Source organism: Vicia villosa, unplaced genomic scaffold (assembly GCF_029867415.1).
Source record: "Vicia villosa cultivar HV-30 ecotype Madison, WI unplaced genomic scaffold, Vvil1.0 ctg.000045F_1_1_3, whole genome shotgun sequence".
NCBI classification, from domain to species: domain Eukaryota; kingdom Viridiplantae; phylum Streptophyta; class Magnoliopsida; order Fabales; family Fabaceae; genus Vicia; species Vicia villosa.
In genome coordinates, this window is record NW_026704979.1 from 281,892 (window position 1) to 306,717 (window position 24,826).

General features: G+C 32.7%; 4 protein-coding genes across 4 annotated transcripts; 1 reads left to right on the forward strand and 3 right to left on the reverse strand.

Annotated features, from left to right (window-relative positions):
• On the reverse strand, positions 1–2,398 carry LOC131622969 (F-box/kelch-repeat protein At3g23880-like). Its single transcript, XM_058893973.1, has 2 exons — positions 1,103–2,398; positions 1–748 (listed from the first exon to the last, which is right to left on the reverse strand). Exons 1-2 carry the CDS (start codon positions 2,356–2,358, stop codon positions 640–642), a joined length of 1,365 nt encoding a protein of 454 aa, XP_058749956.1. The 5' UTR covers positions 2,359–2,398; the 3' UTR covers positions 1–639.
• A 3,434-nt stretch (positions 2,399–5,832) lies between these two features.
• On the reverse strand, positions 5,833–8,469 carry LOC131622970 (probable glycosyltransferase At3g07620). Its single transcript, XM_058893974.1, has 5 exons — positions 8,255–8,469; positions 7,645–8,156; positions 7,423–7,553; positions 6,771–7,104; positions 5,833–6,638 (listed from the first exon to the last, which is right to left on the reverse strand). The coding sequence occupies exons 2-5, from the start codon at positions 8,080–8,082 to the stop codon at positions 5,970–5,972; spliced, it is 1,572 nt and encodes a 523-aa protein (XP_058749957.1). The 5' UTR covers positions 8,083–8,156; positions 8,255–8,469; the 3' UTR covers positions 5,833–5,969.
• A 9,882-nt stretch (positions 8,470–18,351) lies between these two features.
• On the forward strand, positions 18,352–21,460 carry LOC131622974 (U3 small nucleolar RNA-associated protein 18 homolog). The gene is made up of 2 exons (XM_058893978.1): positions 18,352–18,492; positions 19,620–21,460. The coding sequence occupies exon 2, from the start codon at positions 19,635–19,637 to the stop codon at positions 21,300–21,302; it is 1,668 nt and encodes a 555-aa protein (XP_058749961.1). The 5' UTR covers positions 18,352–18,492; positions 19,620–19,634; the 3' UTR covers positions 21,303–21,460.
• Positions 21,461–21,631: 171 nt separating this feature from the next.
• LOC131622976 (sugar transport protein 14-like) lies at positions 21,632–24,131 on the reverse strand. The gene is made up of 4 exons (XM_058893979.1): positions 23,787–24,131; positions 23,266–23,588; positions 22,375–23,004; positions 21,632–22,258 (listed from the first exon to the last, which is right to left on the reverse strand). Exons 1-4 carry the CDS (start codon positions 23,926–23,928, stop codon positions 21,821–21,823), a joined length of 1,533 nt encoding a protein of 510 aa, XP_058749962.1. The 5' UTR covers positions 23,929–24,131; the 3' UTR covers positions 21,632–21,820.
• Between the last annotated feature and the right edge of the window lie 695 nt (positions 24,132–24,826).

The window sequence follows — 24,826 nt, forward strand, 5'->3', positions numbered from 1 at the left end:
CAGCTCAATAAAACCCTTAGGAAGCAAAAACTGTGTGTATGTCTCGGTCGAAAGATCAAGCGAAACAATCACCAATTATTTAACTGGAAATGAAGCTCGAAATATTCCTCCATCATAAATTATGTGATAGCACCGCAAATAGCTAACCAATTAACAGTTCCACTCAAAGCACACCATTGCACTAAAGTTACCAAGTCACCATTGTTCCAAAGTCACTCAAGCCAAACCCAAATTCCACATAGTGATTCCAATTGAGTAAACTTAATTTAATTTCCAAATTTTACTAGTGTAGATCAAAGTAAATTCAAAATTATTACCTAAACAAATATGGGACATATGAATTTTTAATCCCCAATTTTCTGGATAACAGATAACATTGGAACCCAAGCTGAACTGCATACCATAGAAAAATAATTAAAACTATCAATAAACTGAGCTCAAGTTACATAAATAGTTCTTACAAAGATTCTCCAACATGTTAAGAGAAGTCATCTAATGTCTTTAGAATAAGTGACTATGACTCTACAAGCTAGAATATTAAATGACACAAACAACAACTGAGAGAACTTGCAGATACCATACATATGTGTTGCTACATATATAACAAAATGAAGATTATTATTCCCAACTGATTCCTTTCTATACTTTGATAGTCCATCCACCAAACCCAATATCAATGTCAGTTAGTTCATCTTCATATTCATCATCTTCTTCATCATCATCTTCATCTCTATCCCCATCTCCAGATCTATAATTTAAACAAAATATCAATTAGACTAAAAGTGAAACAACACAAATATAGACTTCAATCACAATATCATGAATCAAAGCATGTAGCATATAAGATTTACTATAGTGTCATTAAAAGATATATTCAATTACAATATCATTATCATCATGTATAGAAATAAATTAACACTTATATTTTTACAATAAATATTTTCAAGTTTGTCACTTGCTTGTATCTATCATTAGATTGATATATAATCATTTTACAGCTTAATTAACCTAAGCTATTCTCACATATAATATTCACATAATATGTTTATTGTAAAAAAATTTAAGCAACAGAAATAAATTACATAGGTTTAAAAGAACTTACTTCCAATCAGTTGAAACCAAGCTTTCAACATAATCAACAGCCGTGAACCAGTCTACTTCATTGGAAATTCTAGTTCTCTTTACAGTATTATCTAGTTGATTATAGATAATTACTGCGTAAATTTCATCATGTGCCAATATTAGTGTATTTCCATCCTTCGAAATATATAGCGGCAATAATGGAATCTCGCATTTCATGTAATCAACATAAAAAAAGTCAACTTCAATGGGAGGGTTATTGATTTGAAGATTAGAATATTCAATTCTGAATAGTTGAGTCCAAGACTGATGGTCTCCAAACTCCTTCATTTGCCATATAACAAACTCAATTTTATTAAAATCGTGTGAAAAACAAAGGCAGTCCATCATAACCCGAAGAGATGGCTCAAGGCACGGGACCTCAATAAAATCCTGAGGAAGCAAAAACTTTCTGTATGTTTCTGTCGAAAGATCAAGTGAAACAATCACCAATTGTTTAACATCTGGAATTAAAGCTCTAAATCTTTCTCCATCAGACAAGGATATGTAAGAACCCTGAATAGACAACCAATTAATAGTTCCACTCAAATGCACACCCTTATTCCAAATTAGAGGAGCCGACGAAAAACTTTGAATATCTCTCCACAAATTGTCACCTAAATTAAAAACTCTCACCTTGCTTATCCAAGTATCGTCATGGTTCTCACCGTCTTCATTTCGTTGGGTATGAAGTGCCACTATCTTATATGTTCCTGTTAAATAATCGCAACCAAAACTAAACTTGAAAGGGCCTAATGAAGGCTCGTAGTCGCAAAAAAATCCTAATTTTTCAGATATTGTCCTTGTTGCTGGGTTCCATAAACAGAATTTGTACTTCGTTTTTTCATTAGTGATAGAATTGAAAATTACACATAGCAATCCATTGCATGAACCAACAACTTCATAAATTCCCCATCTCGGACTCAAGCAAGTCTCACTAGCAATAGTTAGTGAACGACTCTCGAGTAATTGATTTACGAGTACCGATACCACACAAGTTAGAGGATATTCAGGAATTGATAGTATGAAATGAGGGTTTTGAGACGATAACTTAATGTGCATTTTGGTAAAAATTGAATCAGAGATGAAAGTGTTCCAAGATTTGCTTACGCACCTGAATCTTTGGATGTTTTTCACACTAAGGAGAGAGAGAATTTCCGTGATAAGATCAGGAGGAACAAACACCGGACGCAATAATATTCTGGATTGAATTTGTTTCTTCTTCGTAAGAATATCCATGGGAGCAGTGGTATAGAAGTTAAAAATATAAAACAATTTTGTGAAACGAAAGCATAAAGAAGATGGTAAAAGGATGAGTGAAATATTAGTTATATATACATAATTTTTCTATATGTTAGTTATTAAATTACTATATATATGTTTTTTACAATTTGATATATTTGAAATATGGAAAAAAAATTAAATACTAAAAATAAATTATAAATAAATGATAATTTATTTTTAGTATTTTGGTTTTTTTTCCTTATTTAAAATATTTCAAAAAATAAAAAATATAGATATAGTAATAAATTACTTTATATATATTTTTTACAATTTAATATATTTTAAATAAGGAAAAAAAATATAAACTACTATAGATAAATTAATGCCTTATATATAAATGTTAGTTATTAAATTACTTTATATATATATTTTACTATTTGATATATTTCAAATAAGAAAAAAAATATAAACTACTATAAATAAAATAATGCCATATATATATATATATATATATATATATATATATATATATATGGCATTATTTTATATATATATATATATATATATATATATATATATATATATATATATATATATATATATATATATATATATATATATTGTTCCGGATAGGGCCGAGCAGGCCCAAGTCCCTTGGCTAGCCGAGCAGGCCCAAATCGCTTGGATCTATTTCCCCTTTACCATTACGAACTGGTCCATGCGAAGATCACGTGAATAACGCTTCAGCGTAGGATTCGGTCAACCACCTCCGAACCTTACGCCACGCTCACCCAGAACGTGAGTCATCTGCTGACTCAGCCCTAGGAGAGGGTGTTGTGGCAGTTTCCTAGCACGTGGACCTCCAATTGAATTTGGTCCAAATAGGAAATCTTGGCCCAGCGCTGGGGGCTATAAATACCCTCTTTCACTATAGGGTCAGATATTCATTCTCTACTTCCTAAAATCTTACTTGCCCTTTCTCTCATCGCTACTTACTTTGGCATCGGAGAACCTTGCAGGTACCCCCCCCCCCCCCAATTCTGTTCTACTTGCCAGATCCAGCCGCCGTGACGATCCACTCTGATCAGGTTAGATCATATATATATATATATAAGTTGCAATAGTGATTTTCCGATCTCCCTTTTTTTTACACTAATTTTGAAATTTTAACTCACCAGGCCTTTGGATGAATTTGCAAGGTTAGTCCTCTAGCGCCTAAGTCAGATAAGAATTTAAGATGAGTGTAGTGTTGAGGCTGTATTGGGCAAGCAATAAAAAATATAAAAATATTTATCCGGGAATTATCGTGTTAACAGAGATGGTCGTTAGAATATCATTCAACGGTTCCTTTGATTTTGAACTCGGGTTTGAATGAATAAAAGTATAAAAATGGAAAATTAAATATCAACACAAAAGAATTCATTCTTCGAAAAGATAAGATTTATCAAGCATTGTATATAATATACTTCTAACAAACTTAAACTTATCGACCTGTTATACTCAACCTACGATACTCGTCTATGTCATCACATATCTCTCACATCAGTGTTCATCTCTAGAGCGCTTACGAGATCAACTCAGAACCAAGGTTATCTCTAACGCAAAGTCGCGAGAACATCCGTAATCTCGCGTCGGCTCGCGCTCCACTCAACATGACGGGTATGACATCGTGATTATAGGAGGTGATATGTCTTGTGTATCAGCCGTTTTATTTGCTACAAAAGCTTTTTTATTAGCTACATAATATTTTGGAATATTCAATTAGCTGATGTTCCATCCAAGATCGATTCAATCAGAATATTTGTTGGTTTCCACACTTTTTATAATTGGAGAAAATTTAAGAAAGTTTGGATTGAAGACCTATTTTCTTTTAGAACAAGTAGCAGACTTTGAGCAGCCTCATTGCTGCGTTTTTGAAGCCCAGCCCAATATATACTAATCCTATAAATAGAAAGGTTGTAACCTAGTTTTAATTGGAACTGATTTAGTATTTTGTTAGGGTTCTAGGAATCCTTATCCAGTTGTAAGTTCCATAGTGTTCATTCACAAACTTTTAGGTGTTGAATGTGTTTTTTGATTTAATTGTGAAATGGTTGAAATTATTTGAAAAACATAAAGTTGATAAATCAAAAATAAAAGAATTTATCAATTTTAAAATCATCAACGAATTAACTTATTTATAAAAATAAGTCGATTAAATTTGATTTTCTTAAAATGGAATTTTATTTATTCATATTAATCAAAAAAAATTAAACAAATCAATGGCTAAAAAACACTAATAAGAATTAACTAAAAGGGGGTGCGTGCAGAAAATAGGGATAATTAATAAGTAAAGAGATCAAAGTCCAAAACAAAACTAAGTTCAAGTAAGCGGAAAAAAAAAGGAAGAAAAAAAAACAAGGGTAAAAGGTGTCTGCTAAATATGGGCCATCTGATCTAGACTTTATGATTTAAATCATGTGGTCATTTTAACACGCGCTCACCATAAGTGCCATAGGGGATCATGTACAGATCCTCTCCACTATTTGAAATCCTACCAATCAGGACCTGACACATGGCATTATTATTTTTTTTAAAATAAATAAATCAAACAAGTATAAAAAATTAAAAATATGAGAAAATTATATGTGAGTTCTGTTTCTCTTTTGTCCTCACAAAACGCATTTTTTAATAAATCTTCAAATCTCAAACACAAACCTAACATTAAAACGAAAAGAAGACACATAATTTTGATGAAACGCCACGATAGATTGTCATTTATGCCATTTGTTGACTTTATTTTGACTTTTGAATGATGTAATAAAAAATGAATGAAATAATTTTATATTTTTGTTTTGAAATTTGGTATAGCAAAATGCATAAGGAAAAACAAAATATTGTATTTTAAATGAGAAAAATATAAACATACATTTCAATTTTCAAATCTAATTTTTAGATGTATTTAGAAAGTGTAGCCAAAACTAGTGATTTATGGTTGAAAATAATCATATGTCTACACCATGTGCCCTCCCACTAGACATAACTCCTTCACACATATTGTTGATAATCTATAAAGCAATATAGTCCATAAAACAACATTATATGATAATCACTACTTGTGGCACATGTTTACAAAATGGTCACAGAACAATATTAATCATATGAAGAAAAATACTAAACAATATTTTTTCAAAATTGTCTCTTTATAATACCAATGCAAGATCTATTAGTATTATTTTTCCACTACTATACTCCTATTTATTATCTTTCACCGTATATAACTACTCTATTAACTACAATTAATAAGAGTGTTCTAATAAATAATATTAGTTTTGTTATTAAAATCAATATATCTAATCATTTTCTTAAGAACTACACATTGCTCAAATAGAATATTTTTTATGAGATTGTAACCTAGATGATGATTCTCACAAAAGAAGATTTCTTCCCTCTTGCAAGTTAAACTGTTTTTTCATAAAAACTGTTTTTTGCCATCCAAAAAGATACTTCTGCATAAGGTGTGATTTTTAAGAAATCATGAAAGGTAAAAATAGCTCTCAAAGATAAATAAACATATATGAATATATCTATTTACATCTTCTACCTCAGATCTACTTAGACACAACTTGTTAACATCAATGATATCATTACTTGAGTCTCATTTGAGAAAGTCTATTGTTCCATACAGAGTGAAGAATCATATGAAATAAGTCAAACTTAACAGGAATTTTGTGCCACAGAAAATGTTGCTGAACCTTCTTTACTCCAAAATGCAATGCCAAGTACTTCTCTTCTGGAATTGAGAGAAGTATGTCTCGAAGACTAGGGACATCGCTTTCGCGAACAAATACCGAAAATGCTTCCCATTCCAACACCTCAAAGAAAGGAGGCACATAATTATCTGATATGATAACCGGCACACACTCGGAAAATATCGCTTCGACTATTCTTGGTGTGTGAACTTCATAACCTCTAGCACATATACAATATCTGCTGCTATTCATGTACTCCATATAAATTCTTTTACCTTCTGCGTCACGTGCCATTTGACCAAAAATTTTCATGTCGGGTTCTTTGTTCTCCCAGTGTTTTAGTAAGATCGGACGGAGATAACCGTGCATGCCTCCTGCGAAAAAGGCTAGTATAGTCCTTTCTGAGGGAGGTTTACCAGCGATTTTTCTTAGTGGATTCATCACAGAATGAATGTACGTAACAGGTAGAGTAGTGTCCTTCCCTATTTGGAATCCTTTAGCAGCATTAGCATTGCACAGAGACCGAATACAATTTTTCATTGGTTGCATTGTGATCCGCGAAGCCTGCAAAGTCTCACAAGTGCTTATGTCAGCCGATATCCTCAAATAAGTCAATTCAAACAGACTCTAAAAAAAGACTCTTATCATCACTATGCTGTATAAATGGTAATCAAAAGCGATGCATCAGAAGTGTACCCAATCATGACAGGCGACGAGAAAATGGTCTGATCCTCCAGTTCTGTTCCAAAAACGATATCTTCCCGCAATTAAATTCACATATCTTTCAAGGTATTGCTCCATCAGCTTATTGTTGGAAATATTAGCCCTTAGCATTTGCGAACTGAATGGAAGGTAAAATAAATGAGCTTTTTTAGGATCCTTTACAATGAATCTTTTACTTCCCTCCATCAATTTCATAAACCATCCCTCTGAGGCATAAATTCCTCTCATCTTTGGTTGATGAAATATCGGTTTTTCTCCTTCTCTATAGATATAAACTTTGAGCTTCCGCTCCATCAGCTCATAACTCCTAAAGAACAAATCACAGATATAATTCAATTATCATATAAGTACTTATGTATAACTATTTCTATAACAAAGATACGTCATTAAACAGTATTGCAAGTACTTTTGTGAATCCAAACAATCCCTACTGACAAGTGATTTCTTGAAATTCATTTTAGAAATTTACAAATTGAGCCAATTCAATCACGATAACATACTAAACAAGAAAATACATGACAACTTACAACATAGATCTGAGAGTATAAGAAACGAAAAAAAAAAAGAGTAATTTGCAATGTAGTTAGTTCTATACATCTAACAAACTGAACAATTATCAGTATACCTTGAAAATTTGGAAACATCCCGGTAAAGAGGTGCATAAAGTCCCGGAGAATTTGATATGGCATTTGCATTTCCAATCTCCAGTTTTGCAGATAAGAGTTCACGGTCACGTCGGGAAGACCACTCTGGCTTCTGTCATCAATACATCATATCCGAAAATTAGAAGTACATATTCACCAATAGTTCAATTGGAAGTTAAAATGACAAAAGTTGAACTTCATACCATAGAAGAAGAATTAAAACTCCGAATCAACCGAGAATTCAACGCTGTTAACGAAGTCGGCCACGCCAACTTACTTGTCTGTGTCGAGGAACCCGTCATAGATTTATTATTCAATACAGACAAAGTAGTTTTCAAAAGCCCATTTTTAGACTCAAATTCCAAACTTTGTATTCCATTTTCATCGCGCAACCTTTTCGGAGTGAAACTGTGAATTTCTTCTTCGTGATTATCAACTACAAAACTCTCACTACGGAAGATTCTTCCCTCATCAGAATCAAATTCATGATCCAATATAGTAACATTGTTTGCAATGAATGTAGGCACATCCAACAATATAGAGAATGTTTTCCAGTAAGATTGGAAAAGAAGTATAGTGGCAACAAAGATAACAACAATAAAGAGATGTCTAAATCTTAAGGGTAGAAAAGAGTAAGCCATTTCAACCAAAAACTCAAATGATTACTTCAAACTAAACTAGTTATTAAAGAGAGTTAAGAATCCTGAGTGAAAACCTGAAAAGTTAGGTAATTGAGTTAAGTAAGATAGTTGATAGAAGAAGGAAAAGAAATCAAGTTTTGAAGACCTAAGACAGTGAATGCAAAGACATTACCATATTAGAAGAAATTGTATGTAGTGTGAGTTGAGTTGAAGATAGGAATGGAGATTAGCATTGGATTTGTCTCCGTCGTGGGTGGGTCTTTGCTGCCGTGGGTCGTCTTCTAAGCAGCAGGTGGATATATGCTCTCTCCCTTCTTACCATGTTTTGTTTCCTATTTTGTTCTTGTTTGGTAAGCAAGAGGAATCGACAGAGACTTTTTTTTTTTTCCAAAATATACAGAATTTTCAATAAGATTTATCAAATAACCAAACTTTAAAAAAAATTATTTTCAAAAAAAAAAAAATCGTGAGTCTCAGTCTCTCTGTGGCGCATGTATTATAATTTAGGAGGAGATGTCACATTGCATGATGCATACTCCTCTATCAAGTCATGTAGTGTGGGACATGCACTTATACTTTAAGTACAGTAATTGGTAAGTGCGGTTACTCGGTTGTTTTGGATTTTGTTTTAAATAAATAATAAATAGGCTTAATACATCATTTGATCCCTTAACTTAATTTAAAGTTTCACTTTAGTCCTTTACTAGTATTTAGACCCGTGCGAGGCACGGTTAAATGTTTTATAATATTTAAAAAATACTTAAAATTGAAATTTATTATTTATTATTACCTATTAAAAATTTACTAAACTAACATAAAATTTATAGTAAGCAAATAATTTTAAAACTATAATAATGATTAATTATCATAAAAATATTAATGCTATAAAAAATTAATATTTACATGAGTTATAAGACGAAAGAAAAATAGCAAGACATAATTCAGAAGTGTTAAATTAATAAGACCAAATGAAAACAAAAATGTTTGTTTATTATTTTTTTTTAAAAAGAAAACAAAAGACCAAATACACATCTATTATGTTTGTTTTTTTAATAATTACAATTTATTAACAAAATTAAATAAAATGAATAAGAAATAAATAAAAATATAGAATTAAAAAATATATATAAATATAGAATCAATTCTACTTGGAATTCCTCCATTTAATAATCTTTTTTATAGAAACTAAATAATCCAACTCTATTTAATTTGTATATTTAAAAGATTAAAAATATATTAGGCTTAATTGCAACTTTAGTCCCCCTATTTTGTATTTTTCTTGATTTTGATCCCTCTATTTTAAAAACCACTATTTTAGTCCCCTTTTTAAGTTTTTTGTATAATTTTCGTCCCCCTATTTTGTTTTTTCTGCAAAATTAGTCCCTATTGTTGTCCCTTTTTCAACATAAAACTCAAAAGGGGGACCAAAATCGTGGTTTTAGAAATAGGGGGACCAAAATCGAAAAAAAGATAAAATAGAGGGACCAAAGTTGCAATTAAGCCAATATATTTAATATCTTATACCTTCTAATCTATTAGAAGCACTAAATTTACAGGATAAAAAAACAATCCCACAATACTAAGGCAAATTACAATTTCTAATAAAATAAGTGAATGATATATGAGAAATTACATCACAGTTAGACTAAATTTGCTTCACAATTGTCAAATGCTCAAATGTGAAACTGAGACATAAATTGATACACATTTTTCCCACTAATCAATTTTTGTTTGGTAACTTTATACATTTATCAATGTCCTAACATAATTACTATCAGCTTTTTTAAGCCACCAGCCATTGGTGTAGAAGCTGGAACACCTCCATGTTTATTTATTTACATAATAGTGATTGTCAAATAGTACTTTGACATATGAATTTAAATGTGGTTGTGACGAATTTTTCTTAGTGCTACATGTTAGCATGCATTCTTCTAAATGGTAGTACAAACTTGATCTTATATGATGTGGCTGCTGTTTCGGTTTTCGAGTAATATGAAGTTCTCGCGGAATGATTATTTTATTTTCTATTGATTTTGGATTATTGTTTTTTTATTCTATTAGTTTATTATTCTCCTTTTTATGTGAGTCATTGTTAGAAAACACACTGGAACTTATTATTTTGTGAAGATCTGGTGTGGTCTCTGTAGACCTTGAATTAGTTATTTTCTAATTTTGGTTTGTTTTGAAAATTTGTTCTTTTGTAATATGTTTGGCTGAATCAATCCTATCAACAAATTCATATGTCATGCAATTCATTTCCCTCAAACTGTCATTATCAAACGGCTATAAAAGATATTCATTATGCACTTATAACATAGGTGTTAACATATATAAAAATATAAGCTATTCATAATTTCATACCCTATACTGGAGCTTATGGATATAGATGGAAAATAGCTATAAACAGGTCATAAGGTGCTTTAAATCAATAAGTTAAATGTTATTATTATTACACACATGCTGAGATCAAGCTTTTTCCTAGCCAAAGCGTAATCGAAAGGGCGTCGACATAAGTATGTCACAAGGAAACTACATTTCTACCATCATCTACAACACACAAATGTCTTGTTCCATGATCTCTAAGTTGACAGAGCCATCAAGTGTAGGCATGTGACCGATTATCAAAATAACTCAACTCACGTGTTGTTTTTAATCATGTAAGCTTTCAATCTCAGGTAGCTCCGTTTTCAAATACCAGACTTATTTTCCGTAGCTAACAATAAACAATATCCATTAGACTTTAAGTAGATAAAATCACCATTAATCCATAATTTCATATATACCTTGCAAAAGCTCACTTGTTGGAAACAAACTCCTCAGCTTCTCTTCTCTTTCTGCAAGAAATTGGCCAGGACAAAGTGAATTAGACAGGTTTTCAATGAGTTGTCTCTTTCTTTCAACGATGATAATTCAGTTAATACATCACTGAGTCGGTTATCCAAGAAACTGTCTTAAGTACACGCATAACTACAGCAACAGCTCGGGCATCCAAACCTGATGTAGGCTCATCCATATAAATTATTGAACAATAAGATACAACCTTTACTACTACGATTAGCCTTTTACGTTGTTCGGTAGATAAGCCATTTTGACCAGCGATACTGACGAACTATCCTTGATATCATCGAGTTGAATTGTTTAAAGGACTTCTTCAACAAATTTCTGCAGGACAGATACACACATAAAGTTACAAAACACATCTTTATGTGAAATTGAGAGGCAAACCACAGTTCAAATTCCATACCACTTTTGTAGCTGAGTCAATCTTGCTTGGAAACCGTAACCAAGCTGAGTATCATCCTGGCCTAAACACTCCCATGATAATCTTCTTCAGCTCTCTCAACCTATCAAGCACAAGATGCTTGATAAGAGAAGTTTGCAACTCATGTAGTCTTTTCATGTAACCTTTCCCATTTATTTCCAATTATTTATATGCTTTCTTCACCTCTTTTAATTCAAAGTCGGCATCAACCTGCAAAATAAAGACTACAATGAGAAAAATCCAACTTTAGTAAAAATAAAGATCCACCGGTATTTCTGAATAACTAATAAAATTGATTAACAGAAAATGCAACTATCATTCTGCAAAACAGAAATGCCGCTGCTGAGACGAACCAAGCTGACGAACCAAGCTAATACTGATATAGCAGTAGAGAATGTTCATAGTTAACCTGAGTTAGAAAAATTACAGAAGTAACAATCAATTGAAATTTATGACATGCATATGCACAGATAATTCATGAGTTGTAAAATAACTTGTTACCCATTAAATTGTAGTAAATCATAATAACTAAATCAATTTCTCAACTGCATTGAGATATAATTCCTGTCAGCTTCCTTTGGGATAAAAGGTTCCTTTGTTATCTTTCAAACCCCATGTCCAGTTTCCAACATAGCAGTCTTCCTTGCTCCAACAAATAAACTTGAAACAACTAAAAAGATCAAGAATAACCATATAAAATAAGCATTGAGAACAATAAACTTAACTTCTATTTATGACGAAATTAAATATACATTCTAAAACATAAACTATAATATGAAGTCCACGAAAAAATCTAGAAAAACCAAAACTTTAAGATGAGAAATGCAGTAAAAAACATTTCAGTGTTACACGAAAACCTTCAAGTTAAACATAAACCCAATGTGATCCGAACATTCAGAAAATACCAAAACTTTAAGATGGATATACAATATAAATGAGAAAGATAAAATTAATTCTAGATGCATAAAACTAATTTTTACATATCTAATAGCTTTTGAATCTAAAAGTGATTTTCAGAGTAAGTTATTTTTAGATTTAACAAACATAAAAGTTTCACCTGTTATACTTTTATTCTTTATTATGATCACAAAGGATATCAATCTAAAAGCTTCGTAGTGATTCATAACTACCTCCTCCGATTTACCGATATCAATATAAAATTTCACGAAGGAAAAACAATATGAAACATAGTGAAATACTGTAAAAAATGGTGTTCTGCATTCAAACATACTTTGATGCAGTTGATGAACCTACCTGAAACCCTATATTGGAAGAGTTGCTGGCGATGAATTCAACTTCTCTTACATGGCTTTGCAAAAAATTAACCCAGATCCATACTTCCTGAAAGAACAACAACAACCATTCAGATACGGTTTGTAAAAAAGATGAAGAAGGAAAAAGAAGAGGGAGAAGGAAGAAGTAGAAGAATGAAGCATGTGCTGAGAGATAGAAAGAGAGCATGAACATGAGATTGAGAAAAAATGTGTGTGTGTGTGTGTGAGATATGAACCGAGGCAGATCTTTATTGGATCGAAAGCATATGTTCTTTTTGAAATAATTAGGGCTTTGGAACCAATGCAATAGTTAGGGTATTTGGAAGTGGAAACAAAAGTTGCATTGTAAATACAAAGAAATTCAAATAATAATATACAATCTGCATTGAAATTGGGCGGTGCATTCATCATTTGTTATGCTCATTTAATTACTTTGCCAAACAGACTGTTTGTATTCCAATTAATAAGGGTAATTATAAAATGATTTAAAAATGTTAATATGACATTAAAAAAATTTCCTTATATAGCATAAATCAAAATAGAAGAAAGTATGAGACAGTGCCAAGTGGCAAACTTGCCAAAGTACTCATCTTGCTTTTTTCTATTGTATGATTTAATAAACGTTAGTTTTAAGTCCCTCAAATGTGATTCCGTTAGTTACATTGGTCCTATCCGTTAAATTTTGTCAACTTCAGTTAATTTGTGCATATGTGGCACTCCAGCTGGATGTTTATTAGTTGACATGGAATTATTGTATTACATATTAACTTAAAATTTTAAAATTAAAAACAATGCAAGTTCTGAAACTAGTTGTGACTTCTTTTCTTTTCTTCTAACCCTAGCCGCCACCTGTCACACTTCTTCCTCTATCTCTCAAAGAAGCAATCCAACGTTCCTTAACCGGTTTCCTCACCGTGAAAACCTCTGTCGATTAGCAAAAGTTTCTCAGCCTAATCCTCTTTGTTCTCTGATTCATGCGCAGGTATCCAACTCTCAAAGTTTGTTAAGGCTTCTAATGGTGTTTCTGTTGTTCGTCTCACACAGAAGAAGGTTACGTTTTGGATTGTTATCAAATTTGATCTAGGTTTCCTTGATTTGTTTGAGAAAACCCTAATTCCGTAATATTCTGAGAAATTTCAGTGTGTTAAGGCTCCTAATGGTGTTTCAGTTGTATGTCTCGCGCAGAAGAACGTTTAGGTTTTGGATGGATGAGTTTCAATAATTGCCTTATATCGTTGTATGCTGATTCTCATGTGGTTGAAGAGGACAAAGTCATTTTTAGGTATATGTTTTAATCTTCTATTGTTAGCTTTAATATAGTTATTTTACGATGAATTTAATATACAATATTACGTTACTACTTTTTGATGACAGATTTGATTTCTAATTGCATTTTTGTTCAGTTTGTTTGTGGTTTGGAACAAAAGGATGTGTCTACTAAGAAAACTGCTGAAGCTTTGAAGAATCACAATGATGCAGAGAGAAGGAGAGGAGCCAAAATTAACTCACATATTGATACACTTCAGTGTCATTTTAGGTGCTTTAATATAATCCTTTTTCAATCTCTCTTCATTAATCATTGATAAAAACCAAGTAATCTTCTTTTTTATGATTACAAATGGACAAATCATCAACAAATGTCAAAGTTAAAAGAGGTAAAAAGAATGTGGATTCAATGGTTTTCCTTATTCAATTAAATCATCTGTGTTATGAGTATCAACTTAGTTTGTTGTCTTAGTATATGAATGAAAAATGTTTGCCTTATTTGTTTTACAAGTTTGGCTTTTCCTGCTTCCAAATTTGTTCTATATGGCTTGTAATGATGATGGAGTTTAGATTTGTTAATTGTTAATGATAATGGTAAAATTGCTTTCAATTATCTAACATTAATGTGTAGTTCCATTTTATTGAATATTTAAAATTGCATCTGCATACTAATATTGCAGCTTCTAATTCTGAATACTAAAATTGCAATTAATGTGTAGTTCCAATTTTCTAGTTTTGATGCTTGGCTTTTGCAGCTGCGGGAAATGGATTTGTATGTGCTGTATGCTTGTTAATATAATACTGGGAGATAATAATCGTACAACCTGCACCAGCTTTACTTCAACCGCCCAACCGGCTAACTAACTTGGAGCTTCGACTTCAAATGTGCAAAGAGTACGTTCTGGGAGAGCATATTGAAAGTCTCTGATATTTAAATTGATGTATGATATCATATATTTTATGAGTGCTATGTATTTATTAAATTTTCTGCAGAAAATGTAAGAAGAAAAAAAAACAGGGGTTTATACATATGAAGAATTATATTTTTTTTTTTACAAATTTGTAACGATTTGCGGGGGTTTTTAACCTCCGAAACAAAACCCCCGCAGTTTAAATAAAATATTATATTTTTTAATACATATGCTGACTCAACATAATAAGAAATGTCTAGTTGTCATGCCATATAGGCGCAATTAACGTTTCTTCAAAAAAATTAACGGCAAAGACCAATTCCACTAACGGAACCGTTTTTAAGGGACTAATATGTAACGTTTATTAGATAAGGGATTAAAGTGAAACCTAAAATTAAATTAAAGGACTTAGGAACTAATTAAGCCTAATAAATATAAATAAAAATGAAAATATTTTATAATAACATTCATCGTAAAAAGAAATTACAAGACGTTTGGATTTTTTTTAATTGACCCCCTCCACCCAAACAGCCACCGGTAAAACAATAATGCTTGTATGTTTGTCTTCGAGGTTTTTGGTTCTAATCTCTTTGAGGTGTTTGGTGAATGTTCTGATTCTCTTGAGGCAAAGATGCTTGATGCGATGGTCCCAGGACAATAGTCGGATCATACAATTCGTCAATTATTTCTCTCTGACGTGCGGTGCTTCCAAAGAGAATTGTGCCCATGTTGTCGAAGCTGAGTCGACTCGGTTGGATTACATGTGGGTGGGGTGGTTGGTAGAATTAGGATGGTGAATCGTGTTGTAAGTGAAGCAATGGTTCTTGTGGGGTTTGAAAGACATATGATGGTTGGGTGCTTCGGTGGTGTAATGTTTACCTGTACATTGGTTGGATGTTATGGTAGGAATGAGAGGTGTCATATGTGCCATCTGTGATTCGCTAGAATGTGGTGACAGCATATTGTTGGTGGCGGTCAGGGTGTTGTTCTTGGGTTTGTATTTCTCTATGTGGTATGAAATGTTGGTGGATTTCGATGGATGTGGTGAGGTATTATTGTTGTGTTTAGGTGTGTTGACAATGTTGTTGGGTTTGGTATTGTTGTTGGATCGATTTTGGAGTTGGTTGTTGGGCGTATGATGAAGCTCTTTGACGTGGATCGGTCAAATATGTTGGAGGAGACATAAACAAATTTATATAAATCGATGTATACCAATTCATATATTGGTGAGTTAGTCTAACATCTTCCTGTAAGATTGGGTTCCTCTAAATACCTGATTGGTTATCAAAATAAAAAAGAAAAAGAAATACTAGTAATAGAATATAGAGAAGTCTTGATTAAATTTAAAATTATTAAAATATTTTTTAGGCTCTTGGTTGATAAGTTTTTTTAATAAACAATTTGCATCTAACAGGTTCGAATATGAGACCATGGAAGGAGCACACTCTCAAGACTCAAGCTTTCACCATCAGGCCGCACACTTATAATTTATGAATAATGGTTTATGTCTGATAGCTTATAGGTTATAACGGATTGTTGATGACTTATAGTTGATAAGCTAATTGAAGTGTTTAGTAAAATTAGCGGTTCAATTAGTTGAAAATTAAAATAACATTTAATATATAATTATTTTATTTTAAAAAAATATATATTATAAAGGATAGTAGTGTATTTTAGTTAAAATAATAAAGCAAAAAATAGAAGAAAAATGATAAGCCATGAGCTAAAACGTTATTTGAAATAACATCTAAAAAATAAGCTATAAACTAATAAAATAAGCTATAAACTCGTGATGAAAAGACTGTTACTAAACAAGTCATTTATTATCATACGAGCTGATAAACTATAAGCTTAAAAAATATCTTACCAAATAGAGGCTTAAAACCAAATATTTGGGCTCTAGTGAAAAATGAGCTTCCACTAAGGACGAATTGTTCGGGTACTCGAGTTTGATTTTTGGTGGAAACAAGAATATATTGATTGGAATTGGTTGGTTAAACCTAGAAAAAATAAAGCTTAATTAAAATAAGACTCGCATATATCAAAGTTTCTTCACCTCATTTTTTCTTTATCAAAGTTTTATTTTAACAAAAATTAGAAGGAGAATAATGTAAATAAAATACTCGAAATACTTAAAGTCTCGTTTCAACAAAATCAAATCAAAAGAAGAAATTTCATAGTAATTATTCCAAAAAAAAAATTGAGATATGAAAAATAAAAATAAGGTGTCTGCCACCATAAAAAAAATCTCTATTGGTGTTTGAGTCATCATATCTTCATCATTACAACTTTAAATTTCCTCTCGGAAATTTAGAGCACATGTTGAATTAATTGAATATAGAAAATGAGATAACTGGAAGGAGAATTTGGGGTTAAAAGTGAATTTTGAGCCTTATAATTATTTTATTCAAAATTTATGAAGCAAATTACGTTACAATCCTTAAAAGACCTAATTGAAGCAAGGTCTAATTTGAAAGCATATTATAGCAAATTTGCGTTAAACTGACTCCAAAAATTTTTTATTGTCATTTCTAAGTACAATGTACTATTGCATTACCGTTTTTATACTTTGGATGTCTAGACAAACATTCTGTTATGACCCTTAACCAATTCATTGTACATCACAATGTTGTTTCAATAACAACTTTTGATTTCAAAACTTGCACGAACATTGCATTAGAATTATACACCGTTATTTGAAAAATTTAAAACTGTATGAGTTCCACTCTTGAGGCGCTTTCGCATTCATTTGAAAATGCTTTGCGGCAGGTGTAACACTTCCACCGACCTTTAACGCTTTCTAGAGAGAAAATCCGACTAGATCAAGCAGTCGAAGATGGAAAAATTGTTTCTCTGTGGAATTAGACTTGTTGGAGGCTTCTGTTTCCCTTTTTGTGTCTAGTGTTTGTATATTACTTTGTAATAAAAGAGTTTGTAAAAATACATCTATGGAATCAAATATTTTTTGTTACTCGCTTAAGGTGTATTTATATGATCCTAAGTGCATGGATTCAAATCTTTGTGAACTTATGTGGGTTTCATCAAAGTTAACTAGACATCATTGGGGTTGTTCCCGACCAAAGGTTGTTTTCCTTTCTCTTACCAGATGAAAATTCGGTCAGAGGTAGACGTGTGGCCAACCCACCACGACATCTAAGTGACTAGTTGTCAAACGAGGGTGAATTGTTATTGTATGTAGAGAATTGATTATTTTACTTTAATTTTTGCCACTAAATATTTGAGATAAAATGTGTTTTCCTCAACACATACTCCCTTCGTTTTAAAATCACTATCGTTTAAGATTTTTGAACATTAATTAAGAAATACAATAATATTCTCATAAGACATTAAATGATATATATTTTATTTGTTAAAACAACAATATTTTTGAACGGAAGGAATTAATTCTTTTAAACTAAATTTTCATATAGAAGAAAACAAAAGAATTGACAATTTGTCAAAAAAAAAAACTTCAATTTTTATTAAAATAATTTAATAGTAAAAAAATTTAATTTCTAAGAAAACATTAAAATAATAAAATGAATATAATATTCTCTCTCTTACCCTCACGGTGATTCTAAACCCTAATCCCATTTCAACTATACCCTGGACTCACCGTTTTGTCTCACACTCAACCATTCTCGCCGCCGTCGCCACCGTTCCTTTCCTTCCTCTCTCCCGTGCATCTAGGTCACAGGTATCTCAACCAACACTCTGTATACTCTATGCTAACAACTGTTTCAGCTTTCAATTACATTTTTTTCCTTCAATTTTGATACCATGGTTCATGCTAATGATTAATACCATTGTGCTTCTAGATTTCTTATATAGAACCGTTGTTTTTGTGTAGTAAGTGTTTTCATTATCAATTTATCGTTATACTGGTCATGCTGCTGTTTTGTTTGATAATAATTTTCTATAGATATTTCTGTGAATTGCTTTATATCATAGTATGTATACACAAATTGCAATTAGTGTTATCTCTCTTTCGAAATGTTGAATTTGATAAAAGTTTTATATTTTGGTAGCTTTGCAATCTTTGAGATCGCGTAGAATAGTGATTGCGGCCGTGTTTGGATAAACAACTTATTTGCAGCTTATAGTACAAATACTTGTGCATAAGCTAATTCTATGGCAAAACGTGAAATAAAATAAATTTAAATTGTTTTTCGTATAAGCTTATAAGTAGCTATCTTGGAGATCTTACGAAAGTAGGTTGAAAACAGCTTATGAACAATGGTATTTGCTGTTTTCATAAGTTCTCTCAAACAGTTTTGCCAAACTTATGTTAGGAGATAAGCTCAAATAATAAGTAAATGGAAACAGACCCTAAGTGGGACTGATGTGGGTAGTAGTCTATGATAGCCCAAGATGGCTTCTCTTTGTAATCAGTTTGTGCTGAGTCAGAACAACATAGTAACTTATTGAAATCTGTTGTGCAGTGACTAACTGGTTCCAAAATCAGTTAGATTACTCAAGCTAGGGATGAATACCGAACTCTTTGCATCTTGTAAATTTTGTAATCACTTTTCATTTTACATAAATACAAGAATCTGATATTCATTCATTCTTTCTCTCCTTTTCTGTTATGAGTTGGTTCTTTTAGGTTTCTATTATTTTTGAGACTTGAATGTGGTCATGGACATCAAAAGCTCTGATGTCACTGCAGGGTTATTGTCTCTTTTGATCATTGGTGTATTATAGAAATTCATTGTTGAATGCGCCTGATTTTGTCTCACTCATGGATTTGGATATTGAAAACCTTAATGATGTGGCTGTAACATTTTAATATCCTGATTACATACTCTCTTTTTAATGTTGCAGGTTTGCTTGTGAAAGATGAGTTTAATATCTCAAAATGCTCTCTCTAAAATAGAGACCAAGAGGCAGGAGGACATTAAAGAAAAGGAGGTTGAAGATGGGCAAGAGTCTGATGTGGAGGCTGCGGAAGTGAAAAAGAGGAAGCGAGATGGCAAGGCAGAACAGTTGGAATTAGAACAAGTGAAAGAAATGAAAAAGCTGGAAAACTTTTTGTTCGGGTCTCTCTATTCCCCTCTTGAATTTGGAAAGGGTGGTGATGCTGAAGTGGAAGCTGAGTCTGCTGCAAAGGCTTCTGATTTGTTCTTCACCGACCGTTCTGCAGATAGTGTTGTATCTGTTTACCAGGAGGATGTTGACTTGTCAGATGAAGAAGATGGCGGTGCTTTGAAAAGAAAACCTGTGTGGGTCGATGAGGAAGAAGAAAAAGTCACTGTTAACATAGCCAAAGTTAATAGATTAAGGAAGCTGAGAAAGGAAGAGGACGAGGCTTTGATATCTGGTTCAGAGTATGTGTCAAGATTGAGGGCTCAACACGTAAAGCTCAATCGAGGAACTGACTGGGCGCAACTCGATGCAGGGGAGAAAATGGATGGATCTTCTGATGACGAGTTAACAGATGATGATAATAAAGCTGCTGTTGTGAGCCAAGGTTATGAAGACATGGATGATATTCTGAGAACAAATGAAGACCTGGTTGTGAAGAGCAGCTCAAGATTGTTGCCAGGTCATATTGAATACTCAAGACTTGTAGATGCAAATATACAAGATCCTTCTAGTGGTCCTATAAATTCGGTTCAGTTCCATCGAAATGGTCAGTTGCTTCTTGCTGCCGGATTAGACCGGAAGCTTAGGTTTTTTCAAATTGATGGAAAACGAAACACCAAAATTCAAAGCATATTCCTTGAAGATTGCCCCGTTAGAAAAGCATCTTTCTTGCCTGACGGGTCTCAGGTGATACTATCGGGAAGAAGGAAATTTTTTTACAGTCTTGATTTGGTTAAGGCTAGAGTCGACAAAATCGGTCCACTGCTGGGTAGGGAAGAGAAGAGTTTGGAAGTTTTTGAGGTCTCTCCTGATTCTAAAACAATAGCCTTTGTTGGTGACGAAGGTTATATTTTACTGGTCTCAACAAAATCAAAGCAATTAATCGGTACACTGAAGATGAATGGAACTGTCCGAACCTTAGCTTTCACCGAGGACGGACAAAAGTTGTTGAGCTCTGGTGGCGACGGCCATGTTTACCATTGGGATCTGAGAACAAGGACTTGCATACATAAAGGTGTCGATGAAGGCTGCATAAACAGCACAGCGCTTTGTACTAATCCAGGAGGGACACATTTTGCAGCTGGTTCAGACAGTGGAGTTGTGAACATTTACAACAGAGAGGAATTTCTCGGGGGAAAGAGAAAGCCTATCAAGGCCATTGACAATTTGAATACCGCAGTGGATTTCATGAGATTTAATCACGACTCTCAAATATTAGCTATCTGTTCCGGCATGAAGAAGAGCAGTTTGAAATTAATACATGTTCCATCCTATACTGTATTCTCTAACTGGCCACCACCAAATGCAAACCTACACTATCCCCGTTGTCTTGATTTTAGTCCAGGTGGAGGTTTTATGGCTGTCGGAAATGCTTCAGGTAAAGTGTTACTGTATAAGTTGCACCATTATCAGCATGCTTAAGGTAGCTTAGAAACACCGGCATCGTTTTTGTTGTATTTCATTTTTGTTTTATGTTTTATGGTGGGAATATTGAATTTTGAGACTTTAGTTGTATTTTATCATTAATTAATGAATATGCTTTGGTAAGCATTATAAAAATAGATTTGGCAAAGATTCAATGCTCGTGTTCTCGTCTAAATTATGTGCTTGTTGAAGCTCTATTGAGATTCTTATTGTAGTAAGTTGAAAATAGCTTTTGATTGTCATTTATTTGTATCTAAATGCTAGTTTAAGTATTTGTCAAAACTATACCTTATACACCCTAGCAATGAAAAGAGCACCAACACATGATGAAAATTGCAAAACTCTTCCATATAAAATCAGAAGGAACAAGTCGCCGAGGCGAGCCCCGAAGGGTTATTAAGGAGGTACAAGATTTGATCTTTGCTGCTAACAAATTCCCCCTCCCCCTAACTTTACTAGTAACATTTGCCTATGAAATGAAAAACTCAGAAGGAACAAGATTCAAAGATCTTGAGTTATACACTTGTTCCAGAAGTGCTGCCTTCATCTTTTACTATTTTCTTCCAAAACCAGTGCCTCTCAAACAGAAGATAAATCTCTTCAATTGGAACTTGTTTGGTTTCTGGCAAAAAGTAGTAGACAAAGCAGCTCATGAGGGTAATCAATGCAGCAAACAGCAAGAAGATTCCGTATTTGAGGTGACAAAGTGACACGAGGAAGAACTGTGCCACAATGGCTGTGAAGATCATGTTGACACACACCACAACACTCTGTGCAGCTGACCTTATCTCCAATGGAAAGAGCTCACTAGGAACTAACCATCCTAAGGGACCCCAAGATCTTCCGTATGCCAGAACAAACAAGAAAATCTCGATAACTAGAAAGATCGCAACCTCAAATGACAGTGTTTTTCCTTTTCCAAATGAAACAGCCAAAACTATAGCTGTAGCAAGCTGCAGATTAAACGGTTACGTTAGCAGATAAGTTCAAACAAGTTGATCCTAACAATTAGTGTTTTAGAAAAAGTTATTGAAAATAGGTTAATATTATGTATGGAAGATATCATTACCATGCATATCACCATTTCAACACCAGCTTCCAAAAAGAAAGCTCTCCTACCAAACTTGTCAACAAAAGCCATTGAGATGAGTGTGGCAAGAACAAGTGCTACACTTGTAATAACAGATGAATACAAAGATGCACCAGATCCAAATCCTATTGTTTGGAAAATGACAGGAGCATAGAACAGAATGGAGTTGTTTCCTGTCAACTGTTGAAATGCTGGAATACACAATGCACCAATTATGAACTGAGGTCTATTCTTTCTCAAAAGCAGATTCTGAAACGGATTCTTAATAGATTTTGCTTCTCTGCTAGCCTCAAGAAGATCATCAAATTCAGCATCAACATTTCTAGTTCCTCTGATCTTCTCTAAAACTAATCTTCCCTCGTCGATTCGTCCTTGTTCGACAAGACTGTTTGGTGTTTCGGGACAAAAGCAACCTCCAACGAACATGAATGTTGCTGGAACGGTTGCTAAACCTAGGGATAATCTCCATCCCCAAGGATGAAGTTTCTCAGTAGCATAATTCACAAGGTTAGCAATCAAAATTCCTAAGCATGTTGTTAATTGGAAGAGTTGGTTCACTGCTCCTCTAATTTTTGCAGGTGCCATTTCTGATAGATATAGGGGAACAGCCTGCACCATAACAATCGCAAAATCATGCAATGTAAATAAAATTCGGTGAACCATGTAGCGCAACAATCACTATTTGACAATGCTTTGTTACTAAAAAGCTTATCACAAAGCAATAACGTTGTAGCACCGCTATAATCGCTATCTAACATGGTCATACGACTACAAAAGTGCAATTTTGAACTCGCGATATCTCAGTTATACACCTTTAAAGGATGAAATTTCGGTCATTAAGATACTGGACCAAAAAATAATTGAACTTACTTGATTTCCAAATCCAATACCGATTCCGAGAAGGACACGTCCAACGATCAACATTGAAATATTCTTAGCACCTGCATTGAGAACAGCTCCTATAAAGAAACTTACAGAACCAACTAAGATACTTGCTTTTCTGCCTTTGTTTTTTGTTAGACTTGAAGCACCAAATGTTGACACAAGAGCAGCAAAGTAGAGAGATGAAGTAAATAGTGTCAATATTTGATCATCATATTTACAATAATCTGTTTCTTGAAGTTCTGCATGCTTCCTCTCATACACATGAGGGAAGAATTCTACGAGGAAATCGTCCATAGAGGTAACTCCTCCTGCGATTATCAAACAATGTTACGTTATTAACTTAACAATATTTTAAGATCTCAGTAACGTCATATAATTATATACTCTCTGGTCCTTATTATAAGACGAAAACATATTTAACCTTGTAAATTATGTCGAAATCAATTTTTTCAATAGTAATTTATTGTTAGAAGGAGATTAGAAATTTATAATTAAGTTGAACTCACCAGAAACACCTAAATCATAGCCAAATAGAGAGCCACCAAGAGCTCCAATGATGCAAGAAAATATGAGATATGAAGTAATCTTATGCTCATAAAGATGAGCCCTCTTGAGGGTTCCACCATCTGTGAATCCTCCACCAGCCATTTTTTCCTAACTTAATTAATTAATCAATTCAAATGAGAATCACAATCTTGATGAGTATTTTCAGATTAACATATGAACAAACTTCTTAACTTATTTTAAACAAAATCAAAGTGATTTTAAGAGAACAGTGACAAGTGCTAACACTCTTGAGGAATTATAATACTAAGTGCTACTTGATTTTTCTTTACTTTATTACTGAAAATTTCTTGATTTAGTAAATAGCATTGGAAGGCTATTAGTAATTCTTTTGTGCAAGCCACTCAAGTACAAGAAAGAAGGCCTGAGTGTAGCAACAGTTATTAACTAAGAATAAATTAAATTAAATATTTGAAAAAAAATTAATTAATTTTTTCTTGACTAATTCTTTGCCTTAAATAAGTTGAATCATTTCCACTTAATGCGTAATCTCTTATCCATTGGTTTTCTTCTCTTTGTCCTATTTTTTCTAGATCTTCTTTTATATACTTTTTTTCTTTCTTCATAAGTCAAAATAAATGTATATCATATATTATATAACAGTCTATTGGGGTCTTATTCTTCTTTGTAAGTTTTATATATTTTTGGCATTTCGAGTAATGTTACTAAAAAAAATAATGCAAGTTTGGTTAACTTTATTTTTTATTACATATAAAGTTTTTTAATTATATTTAGTTTTTTTATTACAACACGTAGAATATGAAATAAATATGGCGTTGCGTCATTTTTTTTTTTTTATGAATGTGCTTTCTTCATTGTGAGACTTTGTCTTTCTTTTACTGCTTTTGAGGTAGAGGTACTAAACCATCTGATCATGGCTTCTTCGCAACTTCATCCTTCAAGATAAGCACATATGAGATTCTATCAGGATTGTTGATAAGCATGTGAGGGGAAAATCCAATATATTCCTTTTTCTTAACCT